The sequence below is a fragment of the Rhinolophus hipposideros genome (genome assembly GCF_964194185.1).
Source record: "Rhinolophus hipposideros genome assembly, chromosome: 14".
Lineage (NCBI taxonomy): Eukaryota > Metazoa > Chordata > Mammalia > Chiroptera > Rhinolophidae > Rhinolophus > Rhinolophus hipposideros.
In genome coordinates, this window is record NC_138060.1 from 61794127 (window position 1) to 61812152 (window position 18026).

Sequence of the window (18026 nt, forward strand, 5' to 3'; positions counted from 1 at the left end):
GACAAGTGTCTTCCCCAAAGCACTTTAATGCACGCACCAACCCACAGTCCCTGCCTGCTGCCTGGGCAAGAGAGGCCAGCCCCGCCTGGAGGCTCCCATGACCCGGTGGGCTTAGGAGGACTGAGCCCACACACATTCCCATCAGTAGGTGAGGGGTGTCAGGATGAAGAGGCGGTCTTCTTCCTTGCTGATCCAGCGCATCAGCTTATGAATGGCACTGACAGCTGATGCCTTGGTTCCCAGGGGGCTGTAGCACATGTAGAGCTCAAAGGCACCTGTCACCTGGAGGAGGGGATACAGGGTGGTCATCCAAGTTAGATACCCCTCATGGCCCCTGCCTGGGACCCCCATGAAGCCCATCCCATCCCAGGGCTACCTTACCCAGGCCAGGAGGTTCTCGTTGGGGCCTGTGTAGTAGATAGTCGAGAGTGGGCGGGAGGCATTGTGTGCTCGGCTGTGCAGGTACTGGTAGAGGCCCAGCAACCGCTCCTGTTCCTCTTCACTGGTGTACGGGGCCTCAATCTCAGGGCTGGAGACAGAGGAGTGGGTTTGCAAAGGAATGACTTACATTGTATACTCTGCAGATCTAGAAACACCTGTTCCTAGCCAGGGAGACTGCCATGTGTCTTACCCTCCATATGCTCCCCCGGGATAGGGCACTGTGTCCCAAGGGAGAAGACTCCCAGGACAGGGCTAGGCCCTCTCAGACTGGAGCTCCATTCTACTCCCCCCACCCCGAGTTCACGGCATCTTTGGTGATCCTCCCTTGGACAAGCCAGTTTGAGTTCAGGTTTCCAAGACAGGGGGACAGGTCTAAAGGGGAAGAAAGGTGAGCTGGGAACTCTCTGGACCCAAAAGGGGTAAAGAGAGGATAGAAGCTGTGACATCTGGCCCCAGTCCTCTGCTGGAGGAGGCAGTGGAGGAGTTCTGCATCCTGGACTGGACCAAACTGACCCCTAAGGCAAAGTTGCTCCAGGGCAAGGGAGGGACCCAGGAGACCTCTGTACCAGCTTTCTTCCCTAAGTGTCTTGGACATTTCCAAACCATCTGGGTAACGGAGTAGAGAGGTGTATGCCCGTGGAGAGTAGGGTGATAGGGAGTCTGGGTTCCTGTGTCAGAGGAACACAGACCCAGGACATCTGTCCATTCCCAGAGGGGTCGTCAGTTTCAGAACTGCATCAGGGCTCAGGCCCAACCAGCCTTCCCCCATGCCCCTGTCTCCCTCAAACACTGTCCCCCAGGCCCTCCCTCACCTGGTAAAGAGTCCTGAGCTCTTTGACTTATAGAGAAAGTGGCGCAGGTCGGGGATGCCCACTTGGGCAACACTGTAGTAGGGCGTGCGCAGTGCCTCCCGCAGCGCCGCGTGGGCTCCGCGCTTCCGCAGGCGCTCCTGAAAGCGGCGGCGGCAGTCAGAGACTGCGAAGAAGTCCTCGCGGTCGGTGGAGACCAGCAGCAGGCAGAGATCGGTGTCAGGCTCCAGGTAAGAGATGTGTGCGTGGAAGAAGCCGGCTGCGTTGAACTTGGGCAGGCACACGGGCGTCCAGGCCTCGCCCTCGCGAAAGGACGACGAGGAACTGATGAGGTTGAAGAGTAGGTGCAGGTCGATGGGGTGCAGGAATTGGTCTTTGCGGCGCACGAGCGCCACCAGCTGGTTGCGCGCCAGCAGGATGGAGAAGACCAGGCTGCGCGCGCGCGCCTGCTGCAGGCTGGCACTCACGGCGTCGCGCACAGCGGACGCCAGGGGCAGGCAGCGCGCCGCCCCCATCAGGAAGCTGGGGTCTCGTGCCATGAGCTGCAGCAGGTTGTCAGTGATGCGCTCCGAGCCCGAGAGGAGGCGCCGCAGGTCGTAGTTCTGCTTCTGCTGGAAGATGTGGCTGAGCTGCGCGCCAGTAAGAAGGCTCAGGATCTGGTAGTAGATGTAGAGCAGCTCTTGCGCCAGTTCCTGGGCCGACTGCCGTGTGCGCGCCACCGCCACCAGCACCAGTGGGCTCCGGCGTACGAATACTACCTTGTAGCCATCTGAGGGTGGGGTGGGGGAGTGGAGGAGGGATGTCAGCTTCAGCCCCTCTCCGCAAAGTCCTCCCGATTGGCCTGGCCCAGTTCCCTCGGAGCCCCGCCTCCTGCGCAGATCGTCGCCTTCCACCACATCATCCTCTCCACCCTCCCTCCGGGCTCTGCACACAGTAGGGGCTTCCGGATGAGGAGGAGAAAATCGGCAGCTCACGGCCCCCTTTCCGTGAGGGCTCCTGGCCTGTCCCTGGCACTTACTTCACAGACTGGCACCAGCTGAAACGCGGGGAAGCACTTCAGAAAAACACACATTCTTGTGCGAAGTGGCAAGAGCTGGGATTCAGGACGTGGGATTTTTGGGTCACTCCCCCAGGCTTCTCACCCTCTCCAAGGGCAAAGCCCATATCAGAGCCACCTTTGGCCCTCACAACAGCCTTAGGAGGCAGTCAGTGTTGTTATCCCCTATTCAGATGAGGACCTGAGCCCAGTGAGTGGTGGGATGGCCCTAGGTCACACAGCACATCCAAGCCCTCTAGGCCCTGGGAGTCCCAAACCTGCTATGAATGAACCGTGGCCAGGGAAACCCTGTCAGCTTCCCTCTCCAGATGGCTCACCTGCATGGATGGAACGGATAGCGTTCTTGTCAGCCTCCAGGAAGGACACCAGGGCCACCATGACACCCATGGTGCTGGAAAGTGCCTCCTCTGACCCATAGCGAGAGTACACAGGCTTCCCCGCCTCACTCAGCACAAACACATGCTTCTGGTGCAGTCGCCAGGCCTCGGCAGCCTCCTCCTCATCCCCCTCGCCTGTGCCCTCCCTGGGGGACTCTGTGGCTGGTCTCCCAGCTGTCCCTAGGGGTTCTGTCCAGTCCTCAGAGCTTCCTGGCAGCATCTCCTCTTGGAGGTCTCGGGCCACGCCTGTCAGCTGGGTGCTCAGCTCACTGAAGTCTTGGCTGATCTGGCGCATGTCTGTAGGCAGCGGTGGGGGACCCCCAGCACCCTCCTTGGGATTCTCCCCAGAAGCTGCCCCATCCTCCGATTCAGTCAGGTCCTCGTAGGAACGGGCATGGACGAACATGGCACCCTCCTGCCCAGCACCTGCAGGCCAAAAGCACTGGTGCTTACTTAGAGCAGTAGCCGCTGGCAGACCACCTCACCAGCATGGTGCCTCATGGATACTCTAGCTTGACTGCCTATCCTGATGAGGCAAGTCACTCTTCCCTCCTGCTATCTGCTAGAGTCACGCCTCCCTGCACCTTACAGCCCATCAGGCTCCTCCCATCACACTGGGAATAAGACCCAAGCATCTCAGCTCTGAGGGCAGCTGGTATCTGCTTCCTCTCACTCTCATCTCACAGCCCTTGCGCATCCCAGTCACAGTGGCCTTCAAACTCCACCCAGCCACCTTAGGGCCTCTGCACCTGCTGTTCCCTCTGCCTGGAAGGCACTCCCACCCCCTCGCATGGTTCACTGTGTCACACTTCAGCTCTCAGCAAAGATGTTAGTTGCCTCCTCCCCTCACCTCGAACCCCAGGACAGCTATCACATCTTCCTCCTTGATTTCTCTTGTGGCACTTGTCCATTATTGTCCTTCTCTCTAACTCCGATGGGGTTTTCCTCCAAGGGCAGGAACCTGCTTGTTCACTGCTGTGTGCCCAGACCTCACCTATACCTGGAATACCTCCTGTGCTCAGTGAATCTCTCCCTGAGAGAAGACGCCCCGACCCTGCTCAGGCCATAGCTTCTAATCCACTCCGCTGTAATGGCCCCATTAGCCTGTGGCTCCCCCAAGGCAGGGACCATGTCAATCTTCCTATACTTTTTTTGTGTGACAACATAGTTCAACAGATATATTTTGGGTCAATTATGAGTTCGGCACCAGGCATTGGGTATACAACTGCTCTGTGGTCAAAGAGCTCACAGTCTTGTGGATGAGAGACATGGGCAATACATACATAAACAAATAAAATGACAAAATAACTAATGTTCTGTACAGAGCATGGTCAGAGCAGGCCTAACTTGTGAGGTGACATTTAAGCTGAAAGCTGAGCGGGTTTGGGGGGGATAAGGAGCCAGGCAGGTATGCTGTAGACACAGGGAACAGGAGGAGAGCCACACTGGCAGCCAGACAGCACAGGGAGTGTGGCCGAACAGGAAGTGCAGAGGAAGGCCAGAAGCAGACTGAGGGTCCCTGCAGTGGCCCTTGTACCTGAAAAATACCCAGTGGGTGGCCAAACACATGCATGAGTGAGCAGGAGGGAAAGCTTGGTTGGGAACCCTGATTGCCCTGGAGGCTGCCTGGGGCGGAACACCCTGCCCATACCTGGCTCCATTCCCTGGGCCATTCCTGGTGTGGGGCTCTCGGCTCTCTCCACACTCTGCCCATCAGAAGGAGCCAATGTGCCATCAGGGCATTCGCTGCTTTTCTTCCTTGGCATGTCAGCAGCCATCGCTTGAGCTCTCCTGTGGAACAAACGAAGGCATCATTGAGGGGAAGGGGGAAGATGCTGCTGGCTGGGGTCACTGGTATAATTAACAGTAGTAAGTAAAGGAAAACTGTCCCTCCTGGGGACCCAGCTAACTCAAACCTCTGGGGAATGAATTGAGAGTATTCCCCTCTAAAAAATGAAGTGTTGTTCTTTTTCTGATTGTAAAAGAAAGAATTCATGGTATCTATTCCTTGTAGAAAACTTGGAAAATGCAAAAAATTATAAAGAAATCATTTTCTCACCATTCAGGATCTTTCGCTGTTAACATTTTAGTGTATTTCCTTCCAGTCTTTTTAAAAAATGTGCATATGCACACATATATAATGTAAATAATTTTTTGTAAACTGATAACAGCAGCTAATACTTATTGAATGCCAAGGTAGGATGCTAAGAAGTTGATATGGATTGAGTTATCCAATCCTGCTCACAGCTCTCTGAGGCAGGTTCTCCTATCAGACTAGCTCCTATAGATGAAGGAACCGAGGCTGAGAGAATTTAAGTACTTGCCCAATGTGTCACCACAGGAAGGAAATATGGGAGCTGGGAATTGAAACAATTCTCTATTCTGGTATCTTTCGCTGCACATCCTACGGGGAACATTTCTCCATTCAAAATGGAGTTGACCAATAGTTCTTTTTGTATATTTAGGCACTTGCACAGAAAGAAGTAGGCAGGGGAAACAGGCTTGTTTTTAGGCTGGAGCCTGGCTTTTCTTGGAGTATACTTTTGTACCTTTTGAATTTGGTACCAGGGCTTGCCTTACCAATTAAAAACAACTATCAACAATTTCTATTTCCAGCCCCAATCTTTCGTGACTTTTAGAGGCACATCTACTTGATGTTTGCCCTTGGATGTCTTACAGGATCTCAAAGTTCTACGTCCAAAACTGAGTTTCTGGTCATCCCCTTAAAAGGTTGTTCCTGTCAGAGTTTTCTCCATCTCAGTGAAAGACAACTTCACCTTTTCAGTTATTCAGTGAAAACTCTTGGAGTCATTCCTTATGCTTCTCTTTTCCCTATACCTCATACACCAAACTATCAGCAAATTCTGTCAGCTGCACTTCAGAATACAGGCACTCCCAGCAAAATGTCTCTCTAGTTAACATTTTTCCCAAAGAAAGCCTCTTGGTTTTTAATACCCAACCCTGGTAGCTGGTCTTCAAGAGGTAAGCTTCAACTCCTGGTATTCATGCCTTTGTGTACTCCCCTCCCACACCGAGCCGGGCTAATCTATGTAACCAGTAGGAAAATGGGAAAATGGTAACGTGTGACTTCTGAGGCTAGGTCATAAAAGACATTGTGGCTTCTGCCTTGCTCTCTTAGCTCACTCTCTCTAAGCGGAACCATCAGCCATATTGTGAGGACAGAAGCAGCCCTACAGACAGAACCTCATGGCAAGAAGCTGACACCTGCAAAGAGCCAGTACCAAGATGCCGGTCTTGTGAATGAGTGATCTTGGCAGCAAATCGTCTCATCGCAGTCATGCCTTCTGATGACTGCAACCCCATGAGACCCCGAGCCTGAACCATCCAGCTAAGCTGCTCCCAAATTCTTGGCCCACAGAAGCTGTATGAGATGATATTTGTTGTTGTATTAAGCTGTTAAATTTGGGGATAATTTGTTATGGAGCAACAGATGACTAATACAGCAAATGTGTATTGATTCAGCTTCTGTTTATATTTTTTAAAGTGCATATTTACAGCATCAAAACTTGATCTGCATTTTTAACAAAGTAATGTGCATTTAAAGCCTTAATTACATTCCAAACAGAACTAATGGATGACCACTGACTGCAACAAAAGGGGCTTTTTTGCATCACTGTTGCAGGCACCTGAAGATGCCATGAAACTAGATCAAAGCAATAAACATTTCTTGATGATCAGGAGGGAATGTTTTAAGCATTTTATATCCTAACACTATAATTTATTGGGCATATATCATGTATATATTTCCCTGTGTTTTAGCACCATTTTAGAAATTTGGGGATTTGGGGTTGATGAGGGAAGTATTATACTTTTTCCCATTTAAAATAATGGGAAACAGACACTAAGTTAGCGATTCCAGACAGAATGTCCAACTTTTATGTAACGGATTACTGATGTTAAGTGGAAAATGTCTTTGTCAAGAATCTGACTACTTCTCATCACCTCCAACACTACCACAATGGTCCAGGCAGCCATTCTCTCTCTAGTCTGCTCACCAGTCTCCTCGCTTCTGCCCTTGCCCCTGCGCAGTCTACCCTCACATCACTCAAAGTGACCCTCTTGAAACAGAAGTCAGGCCATGTAATTCCTCTGCTCATGACTCTGTAATGGTTCCACCCCACTTAGTGAGAATGCCATGTCTTCACAGTGGGCCACAAGGCCTACTCTACCTACCCTCCCCCATCATGTAGTTGACCTCATCCATCTCCTGCCCTTTTCCCCACTTGTTTTGCATTAGCCCAGACACACCGACCTTGCTGCTTTCCTTAGGTATAATGTAAATCCTGAGCACTCCTTCACATCAGAACTTTGCCCTTGCAGAACTTCCTGTATGGGCCACATCTCCCGGCTTTCCCCCTCGCCCTGCACCACACCTGTTCCTCTGCTTGGGCTAGATGTCTACTTGACTTACTTCCTTCATGTTGCTGCTCAAATGTTACCTTATCGGAGAGGCCTTCCGGCAGTATCCTTCATTCTTTCCCCCTCTTGACCTGCTTTGTTTGTCTACATTGAAAGCCAGCGCGTGACCTGCCACAAGTTTCAGCTCCACACTCAGGAGTTTAATCAATGTTTGCCACATAAGTACCTTTGGAAGGGAGAAGGGGGAAGATCCTAAAGCACACCCAGCTATAATGTAGCCTCTGGAGCCACTGCCTGTGGAGAAGACTTGTCCTTGCGAGTAGTCAAGTGTTCAGGAACAATGGCTCTGGAGTCAGTGGGACCTGGATTTACCTGGTTTGGTTTTGTAAGTCTCAGTTTTCTCATCTGTAAAATGAGCATAATAATAGTACTGATTCATTGGGTTGTGGAGGATTAAACGAGATAATCCAGGTAATCTGGTTACAAGTGCACAGAGCAGGCACTTGTACACTCAGCTGCTGTCATTCGTGTATCATGATTATTCTTACTTAGAATTCACACCATGTACAGTTGTACTTACACACAGATCCAGTGAGTGGTCTCTGCCATGCAAATCAGTCCTTGGAGAGTTTGCTCACCCTGAGCCAGGCCCTGAATGAACTGGCCTGGGAAAATGTGCTTCTGCCCTTGTGAAGCCAGGTGGGCTCTGGCCTAAAGTGACCCATCTGTGATGTTGGGCCAAAGAGCTGTCTCTGAGACGAGGGCTGGGAGTTCCTCCAGGCTAACTGGCTATTCATGGGCCCTGGAGTTGCAAGAACAGATCGTTCGTTTTCTCCTGCTCCTGGAAGTCTCTCCCAAGTTGAACTCCTTGGTCTGCCACGTGCCCCAGCTCTATGGCCTTGCACCTCTGGTTCAAAGACCCAAACCAAGTCTACAGCAACATACCAGATGTCCTGAGGGCCCACTACCCACTGATCCCTTGAGGGCTTCAGGTGACTGAGCCCAGCCTAGTTGAGTGGTACCCCGCCTGCATGGTACCCATATGGAGTGGGGGCAGGGTCGCTGGCATGGGCTAGTGGATGCCTCCTTTACTACACTTCCCCTGCCACCTGAGATCATACGGCATCTCAGCATCTCCAAGGCGATTCTGGGGACCCAGCCAAAAGCCTTCATGAAGCAAACAGTTCTCTGGACATTTACCCTGGAAACTAGGCAAGGAGGTGAGTGACTCACAGCAAAACCCACACCAACCCCCACTGGAGCCATAACCTGTGTAGCTGATGCTCCTGGGAGGCTGAGCCTGAAGGAGTTAAGCAAGAGAGGTCTTTTGGAACTAGTCCCAGATGGTCCCTTGGAGCCCATTCTTAGGCAGCCTGTCTAGAAGCACCCAGGGCTTGCAACTTTCCCTAAAAGTGCTCTGCTGTGACGTGAGCAATGCCACCAAGCAGGTTGGCTCAATGAGCTCTTCTAGTGTACCTCCCTCCCTCAGGTGCCCGCCCTGAAGGGGGAGGACCTTGCAAGAGCCCCTCCCTACAGCTCCCTCTTCCTGCTTAGATAGTGGTTCACCCAGCCTTGACCTTTTGGGGAGTGACCTCCTCAAGTGTGATGCCAGGATCCAGGGGTATGTAGCAGACAGGGCCCAGGTGAGGCTGTGCTGTACCTGCTTCAGCAGGATACCTACTCCAGGCTGAGTGCATGGCGTGGTACTAATCACTGCTGGTAGCCACTGCCCTCTCTGACAAAGGCTGTTCACCCTCCCCTAGCAAACTCCAGCCCAGTAAGGGTGGCTCACCCAGTATGAGAGGCAGCCCGGTGATCTGAGCCAGAGCACCCTTGAGAGCAAAGTCCCAAGCCCCAAGACCCTTGCTCAGCCAACAGTCACCTCTGCCAATCTTTGAGAGGATCTTGATGGCCGAATTTGTGTGCGTTGGGGGGCGGGTCCTACCTGGCCACTGACCCCTACAGGACTTTGCCGTTCCAGCAAAAGGATAGGTTCCAGGCCTCGCCTTTTGTATTCCCCACCTAGGGGCCAACCCGCTAAGGGACCCAGAGACACCCGGTCTTCCTCCTACCGCAAAGGGCAGCGTAAACGGCAGGGGCCCCCAGTCTTCAAGCCCCTCCTTCCGAGGATGACAGCTCTCCACTCTCTCGGCGGCCACAGGCCACGTGGGTTGGCAGTCGGACTCACCTGTTCCTCCGGGGGACCTAGGACGCACAGATTGCCGGTCACTGCCTTCTGCCGGACCTCCAGGAGGACACTGGTGTCCGGCGGGGCCAGGACTCAGGGCGCAGGTTCGCGGGACCACCGCACCCTGCGGACACAGACATGGCCACAACGCGGGCCACCGCCCCTCGCACTGCCCCTGGCCCGGCCGCGGGCCCAGGAAGACAGCGTTCGCCGGCCTCTCGCGGCAGAGGCCCGGCTCCAGCCGCTCTGCCCGGCCCTGCCTGTCCCCAGGGTGCATTATGGGAAATGTAGTACGCAGCGCACGGCCGCCTGCGGTGCCTCGGGATGGAGGCGGCGGGGCGCAGGGTCCTGGCAGTGCCCAGGCCCGGCCTGACCCCGGCGGGACTCGCCTCACTCGGCACTGCCTTTTCCAGCGTCCCCGCAGGGCCCAGGCGCCTCCTCCAAGCCCCATCCCCCGAATGAACGGCAGACCCAGGCTCCCCGGCCCTTCAACCCTAGCCAACTAGAGGTTTATTTCAAGGGAGAGAAAGACATTGGTTGGCATTGGCATTGTTTCTTTCACTGATTGTGGAAAGACAGTGCAAGTTTGGGAAGCTGTATAAATGTCATTAGTGAGCCCAGCCACATTGGCTGTGAAGGATGTAGGTACACCAAAACATCCTTTTAGGCATGTTTTAATATAATAGTATGAGGCTCTAGGACAATAATTCTAAAATTTGACTGCACATAGAATGACCTGGGGAACTTAAGAAAAAAAAGAAAACAAACTAATGCCTGGACACCATGCTTAGAGAATTTGATTTAATTGGATTGGGATGGGATTTAGGCAACAGTATCATTTAAAAACCTTCCCAGGTGATTTGCCAGGACAAAGAACCACTGCTACAGAATTTATGATTTTCTAGATACAAAGCAATAAAAACAGAAAAACATAAAGCTTTCCCAAACAATTTTATTTTTGGAGAACAGTTTAAAAGATGTAAATTTAGGGATTAACAATACTACTCATATTTTCTCTGAAGCAATTAAATCACTTTATAGCTCCATGATTAATTCACCCACTGGTTCTGGGATAAAGGAGAAAGTCTGGAATCACTCCTTTGATTTTCCCTGCTGTTCCAAGCTTCCCAATGCAGTGTCTTTTCCCCAACTCAGCTTTACACTGGAATTGGGGTAGAGCTCTGCCCGAGCTTTTCTCGTGGTCTCAGATTATTATCAGAGAGTGGGCCCTCCTTGGCACGGTGTCCAGGTTCTTGGTGTCGCGGGTAAAGAATTGAACTGAACGAGATACCAGGGGAAAGTGGTAAAAAAGCAGTTTATTAGAAGAGATAGTACACTTCAAGGAAATAGGAGTGGACCGAGCAGTAGAAAATGGCTCACGGGCCCAACGTAGCATTATTAGGAGCAAAAGAAAGGGCTCAAAGGCAAAAAGGTCCAGGGGCTCCAGGTGGAACAAAGGAAGAGGCTCAAATGGCAAAAAAGGCCCAAAGGGCCAAGGGCCCAGGCTCGAAAAGGACTGACTGGTGAGGACTTGGAGTTTTTATCCTCTTTTTTCTCTAGAATGGGCTGTTCTTTTCCAGGCGTGGGACCACTCGATTAACACCTGTGATTGACAAGAGGCTATTACTATTACCTCATCTTTTTAGACTGATACCAAGGCCCAGGTGAAATGAAGGTCACTTTAGCCTTTATTGCGCAGGTGTGAATGGCTGCTTTAATCTAGTTGGGTTCTTTTTTCCCCTTTCTTCTGCCCCTCCCCCCTCCGGTTCAAGACTTCTCACTCTAGTTGTGTAGGACACAGCTCCCTGGCCTATGCTGGCTTATGAGCCTTGCCCCACTCCCCTCCCCGGGGCTGAGGCAGTTGGTCACCAGTCCATGGTTAGCCGCTCACAGCAGCTCACAGCAGCTCTTGCTGGCTGCCGGTCACTCATGCCGGCCACTGGCCACTCACGTCAACCTCCAGCCGCTCATGGGCAGCACAGCTCCAAGGAGAGCTGTTGTTCACAATCTGTAGAGGGCCCAGCTCACTGGCCCATGGGGAAATCGAACCGGCAACCTCGGCTTCGAGAGCATGGTGCTCCAATCACCTGAGCCACCGGGCCGGCCCTAGTTGGGTATTTTGTACCCATTTGTTTACTCATAGGGGTAATTACAATAAAAAGGGAAAGTTTTGGACAGAGAGGGGAGGTCTTTTGGGTGGTAATGCAGAGACCTGATATCTGTCTCTAACTGCCTGCCTTGTTTACCCCTTGAGAGATGTGATCCCCATAAAATTGGTGTCGTGCAGGGTGGCAGGCGGAGTCTCTGGTCCCGCTCCCCACATACAGGATATGGTGAGGCCAAAAAGGAACACCCACGGAGCCATAGATGGGGGAGTCATACCACTATAGTCTCGCTGGCAGCTGGGTTGGAGACACAGGAAGCAGGAGCCACACTGTCCGCAACCCACCATCCTAACTGCAATCCACACTTGCCAGCCACCATCTTCTTGCTAGCCCCCCATTTTCTGCTGGCGTTGCCACAGCAGTTATATTAGTGGCCAATGGCTCACTGGTTACAGCTGACAGCCAACTAGCCACAGCTGATGGCCATCCAATCACAGTTGATGGCCATTTACTACCTGAGTGAGCACCTTTCCACGTGAATCCGAGAGCCTGGAAACTGCACTCCTGGCTGTCCCCACAATTGGTATGGGAAATTGAGGGACAGAAGTTCTGTTTTTCTGTATCTGCTTCCTGCTGGGCAGGGGCGTAGAGCTGTCCATACCTACTGAGGGACTCACAGAACTCTCACCCTATCTGATCTGATCTTAGATGCGAGGAAGGGGTGATGAGGAAAAATAGATTTTAATTAATAAATCTGTTAGCTCTATAGAGCCTTTAGCCATTCAATTAGTCATTCAGGTGGCATCAATTGTCCAGGAAATGAGCCCAGAATGTGTTGGAAAGAACTTTAGGCTTCAATGATTACAATCAACAAGTATACTGGCCTGGGGCATCCGGAATGGCTTGGGGGATGTTGGGATGTCACAGGCTTTTAAGTAGTTATCTGAGAGACATTCTGTGATTCAGGCTAGGAGCAATCTGTAGTCTAGGATTCAGAAACTGATTAGAAGAGAAATAAAAGCCAGGGGCTAAGGAAAATTTCTAGTGAGGGGGCTCCCATATCAAAATGGCTGCCACATGGCAACACTGGCCTGTGACTGTCATTGTGAAAAAGCTGTGGCCTTTTACCAGAGATGGCTTTGCACAGGCCTATTAGGCCCTTACACATAATTTAAGGGAATCTTTACCCTCTTTTATAGGTAAGAACATGTAAGAAAATGCTCAATTCGTTAACTATCTATTCCCCTGGAAAGAAGAGAGGAGGAGGGGAAAAGTCTCTCCAGGTCTCCACAGGCCACTCATCATTTTCTCTCCTCACTAGCTCAGTTGTCCAGGCTCCCTCCCTTAGGGTAAATGTCATTTACATAGTTTTGCTCTCATTAATCCTGCAATATTACATTATAAGAGTTTCAGCCAGAAAGATCTCATATCCTCTGGTTGGTATAGAAATATCCTAGCTATAGTCCATTAACCAAAAGTTGTACCACATAGAATTGATCCCCATAGAAGACAAATTTAAAGTTTTCTAACATACCTAATCAGTCTCCTTGACAGTCTCCATTCTGACTTCAGGGTTTCTTTTTCGAGTCTCTTGCTTTCAAGCACATTGGCTCCACTAGCTAACACCTTAGGGAAGTAGTGCATCTACTTAGCCATGCCCGTGGCCATATATATATGTATAAATATACCCCTTGTGCTTCTGGCTAAAACTTGTGCCTAAGACCGTCCAAACCTGTAGATAATTTTTATAAGAGTTTGAGCCCAAACTGATGATACTTGCGGGGAAGCAAGATCTCAAATGCTCTGGAGAATGAGTTTTGCAGTTTCTTTTATGCATTTGGTATTCAGAAGTGAATTTAAGGAGGTGGGAGAAAGCAAGGCAGGGATTGGATTACAGGATAGTTAACAAGATTATGTGCTCTCTTGAAGGTGGTTAAGCTTATTTCAAAGGAGTGTTTAGATGCACAAAAACAATGGACAGGGTTTGCCTAAGACAAAGATATACCTAAAACAGTTACATGACTCAGCCATGACTACCCACCATGACCTGCCCAGTTAGTAATTTACAATGCGATCACCCTTGTGAGGTTATTTTTGGTAGAACCCCCTTTTCATCCACAGAGCAAACCATTGTGGCTACTTACTAAAACATTTTAAGGTTGGTATTTAAAAGTCCATTTTAATCTACCTATTGAATTGTATTTGAATATTGGGACAACCCCTTCCTTCACTTTTTGCTAATAGGATTACCAAGAAGTAAATCTTGGTCTTTTGGAATAATAATAAATGTCAAACCCAGGATGGCTCTGCTGCCAAATATGGCTGCTTTAAACTTTGGGCTTTGTCACAAACACTACCTCGTACCTTCTGTTGTCTTCCATGTCAGGGGCACCTCAAAACCTTAGCTTTCTGTTTTGTCTAGGCCTGTGATTTTCATGAACTCAGCATGTCATCTCCACAGACTTCTTGTTCTTCCCCATATTTTCTCTCATAGCTTTAGTGGACATTTCAGAACCTGAGGTACTGTGAAAAGATTGTGGCTAAAGTGAAAAGACCTGATTGTATCCTGAGGCTTGTATCTGTCCCCAGCCCTGTTGCTATCTTGCTTGCACTGCTGAAGATGCTGAGAGTCCTTAAAGGGCAAATCCTTTAAGGCAGGAGTGTCAAAACGTTTTTCAACGTTTTTTACCAAGGGCCATATGCGGTAAAATACACAAACAGCCACTCACTCGAGGTGAAGTACGTATTGCCTCACCTGGTTTATTTAAGTAAACTAAATGTATTTTTGGAATTTGCTGTGGGCCAATTAACAATGGATTGCGGACAGCAGTTGGCCCCCGGGCCGCAGTTTGAACACCCCTGCTTTAAGGACTCTCAGAATCTTCAGCAGTTTCCCCCTAAAACACAAGATATCTAATGTGAAGTATTCTGAGCTAATAATAATAGTCCTTCCCCCGACATTTGGAAGAGGTTTTCCTTCCTGCCTTTGTTACTTTGCAGCTCCTGGTAAGGCAAATGATTTTCTTGCTCTGCCGCAAAATTTCATGTGATTTTTGCATCTTCTCTATCTCTCCTGGTTCCTGTCTCTCATTTTAACATTTGATTAAATCCCTACTTTCAATGCTGAAGAGCTGTGGCCCCAAATAAAACTGAGGCAACAAGGAACAACAAGCAGAATAATGTCTCTCTTTGCTGGATCCTGCCCTGTGAGGATGTAGGGGCTGAAAATGAGCCCCCCTACCTGAGTGGACCCAGTTCTCCCCATTCCAGGAGGACACTGCTTTGGGTCAGCTCTTCTCAACAGCTTACTTCCTGGCCTTAGGCAGTAAAAACAACCTGAAGTACCATGGGCCCATGTAAGTAAAAACAAAACAAAACAAACAAAAAACCCCAGATGCTTCCCCTGAAAACCCTCAATAATTACCTTAACGAAAAGGGTAAGGTAGTCAGGAGATGAGCTTTGGAGTAAGACTGAGGGGGTTGGTTGTAATCCCCCCCTCTTTACTTTCCTGCTGTGGGCAAATTCCTTAATCTTTCTGGGCTTTGGTTTTCTTTTTCTTTCTTTTTTATTTTTTAATTCAAGTTTATTGGGTTGACAATGGTTAGTAAAGTTAGTAAAGTTATAGGTTTCAGGTGTACAATTCTGTAATACATCATCTATATATCCCATTGTTGTGTTCACCACCCAGTCAGTTCTCCTTCCATCACCATATTTTTTAAAAAACTTTTATTTAAGTCTGTTTTTTCAGGATCCATCAGCTCCAAGTCAGGTAGTTGTTTCAATCTAGTTGTGGAAGGTGCAGCTCACAGTGGCCCATGTGTGTATCGAACCGGCAAACTCGTTGTTAAGAGCACTGCACTCTAACCAACTGAGCTAACCGGCCGCCCCCCATCACCATATATTTGATTCTGTTTACCCTCATCTACCACCCCCACCCTCCTTACCCTGTGGTAAGGGCTTTGGTTTTCTTAACTATAAAAGGGTATAGCAGGGGCCGGCCCGGTGGCTCAGGCGGTTAGAGCTCCATGCTGCTAACTTTGAAGGCTGCCGGTTCAACTCCCACATGGGCCAGTGGGCTCTCAACCCCAAGGTTGCCGGTTCAATTCCTTGAGTCCCACAAGGGATGGTGGGCTCCGCCCCCTGCAACTAAGATTGAACACGGCACCTTGAGCTGAGCTGCCGCTGAGCTCCCAGATGGTCCCAGATGGCTCAGTTGGTTGGAGCGCATCCTCTCAACCACAAGGTTGCCAGTTCAACTCCTGTAAGGGATGGTGGGCTGCGCCCCCTGCAACTAGCAATGGCAACTGGACCTGGAGCTGAGCTGCGCAACTAAGAATGAAAGGACAAGTTGAAGCTGAACGGCACCCTCCACAACTAAGATTGAAAGGACAACAACTTGACTCAGAAAAAAGTCCTGGAAGTACACACTGTTCCCCAATAAAGTCCTATTCCCCTTCCCCAATAAAATTAAAAAAAATAAAAAAATAAAAAAAGGGTATAGCATATGGTTATTGTGAAGATTAGATGATAATGAAATGCCAGCCCAATGTCAGTCTTATAGTGTGATAAAGGGTAGCAATTATTATTATTACCTAAAGACATTGAGCATAAAGGCCAGATTAATTAGTTCCTTAATATGATTTACCGCTTTAGAGGATAAAGTACTATCTGATAAGGGAGTGATGCACCAATAATGACCCAGTTTGGGAAGCAAAGTACCTACAGTTCTTTGTAAATGTTCCTCATCTTCCCTGCAACCTGTTAGTGCTGGTGTGCCCCAGGTCTCAAAGCTGGAACTCAGCTGTCCAATCTTCCCATTCAAGCTCATGACTTTAGATACTAGCATGAGCGGTATCTTGATACCTCCCACATTTTTTTATTATACAATTTTTTATTATTATTTTTATTGGGGAACAGTATGTTTTTCCAGGGCCCATCAACTTCAAGTCAAGTCATTGTCCTTCAATCTAGTTGTGGAGGGTGAAGCTCAGCTCCAAGTCCAGTCGCCATTTTCAATCTTAGTCGCAGGGGGCGCAGCCCACCATCCCATGTGGGAATTGAACCGGCAACATTGTTGTTAAGAGCTTGCGCTCTAACCAACTGAGCCATCTGGCTGCTCGATACCTCCCACATTTTCATTTCTATCTCTGATCTTTACCCTGAACCTCAGACTGATGTATTTAATTGCCAATTCCAGGTCTACTAGGCATGGGAAACTCAACCTACCCCAAACTAAGCACCTACTCTTTCTACCAAAACTGCTCCTCCCACATTCTTTCCTCTCTTCCCTCATCCCAGTCATCTCCTGTTTCCACTGTGACCACACAGGTACAAGTACCATCCATCTGTGGTTGTATTATTGCAACCATCTCTTAACCAGATGCTCTGCTTCTGCCCTTCCCACCTTCAGCCTATTCACACAGCAGCCAGAGGGATCCTATTAACATGGAAGGCAAGTCATGCTATTTAGAACCCTCCAACAGCTTTCCATTTCCCTCCTTATAGAAACCAAACTCATTTCAGTAGAGATTGTATATCTTATTGAATTTGCTGACTGTCTCCAATAACTATCGCCAACCCTATCTCCCCTAGGGCAGCAAAGTTTATCAGCTTTGTTTTTTCTGTATCCCCAGCACCTGATACAATGCTTGACACACAGCAGGTACTTCAGACAGTTCTATTTTTTTTTTCTTCATACAGTGCTTGAATACAGTTCCAGACAAGATGCCTGAAAAGTGGAAGGTAACTTTAAAGACTACTTAACCCATCGACCTGCTTTCTCTACAGATAAGGTTTGCTTTATTAGAATGCTTTATAGGTTTTTCTTGCAGCAGACTTCTTTGATCTCATGCTGTTGACTTTAGGCTATAAAATCAGGTTACTTTCCCTAAGGGTCCACTGACAGGGACACCAGTTGGCTGGAATCAGCAAGCATTTCAACATTGTAGACAACTCTCCGGGAAGCCTGGAGCTGGCCATTTGAAGAACATTAGCTGGAAGGAGATTCTGGAAGTGAGCCGTGAACTGAAAGCTGTGATGCCCCGTTTTCCACTAGATGGCTGATTTGTAGATAGCTTCCAATACCTCTGTGACCTCGCCCAAGTCACTCTTGGCCAGATTTATTGCCTGAGAGTTAGCAAGGCCCTGTGGAAGCTGAGTGCATTTTCCTTTAGAGGTAGGGCTGCTGAATCTTCAACATAACTAACATCCGCCTGCTATTCTTGACCTGGGGATACCTAACTTGGAAACCCATCAGAAGGAAAAAGAGACGAACCTCTGGTTACGACTGCTTCCCTAATTCAAGTACTTCTCTCACACCTATCCTGGGTCTTGGGCAAAAGGACTAAGCTCCCGGAATGGAAGGGCCAGCGACCCTTCCCCGGAAGACTTTGGCCGAAGGCTCCCTTTTATTTCCTTCTCACTAACGGACAATAGGCAGGCCAGTGTCGTATCCACGCTCCTGGCCGTGAGCAAACCTGGAGAAGACCTCAACTCCAAAAATAAGGAAGGAGGACGGGTGGCCGCGGGCCAGAAGCCAAACTAAAACCCCCAGTAGTCACGGTGCACCGGGGCGGGGAAGCGCGCCCTCCCATTGGACTCCGGCGAGCACCGGGCCCTCACGCCCCGCCCCCGCGGGCCTACAGCCCTCGCTTCCCAACGCGCGGGGC

At 49.7% G+C, this 18026-nt stretch overlaps 1 protein-coding gene across 4 annotated transcripts; it reads right to left on the reverse strand.

The window, feature by feature from the left end:
- Positions 1-9629, reverse strand: MON1A (MON1 homolog A, secretory trafficking associated). 4 transcript variants are annotated; one of them, XM_081072171.1, is made up of 7 exons: positions 9253-9525; positions 7291-7469; positions 4336-4475; positions 2625-3110; positions 1254-2019; positions 382-529; positions 1-282 (listed from the first exon to the last, which is right to left on the reverse strand). In XM_081072171.1, exons 3-7 carry the CDS (start codon positions 4460-4462, stop codon positions 142-144), a joined length of 1668 nt encoding a protein of 555 aa, XP_080928297.1. In that variant the 5' UTR covers positions 4463-4475; positions 7291-7469; positions 9253-9525; the 3' UTR covers positions 1-141. The 4 variants fall into 4 exon arrangements, with proteins under 4 accessions (XP_080928297.1, XP_080928298.1, XP_080928296.1 ...); XM_081072172.1 differs by lacking the exon at positions 9253-9525 and adding an exon at positions 9137-9221; XM_081072170.1 differs by lacking the exon at positions 7291-7469 and having other exon boundaries at positions 9253-9629.
- Positions 9630-18026: the final 8397 nt, after the last annotated feature.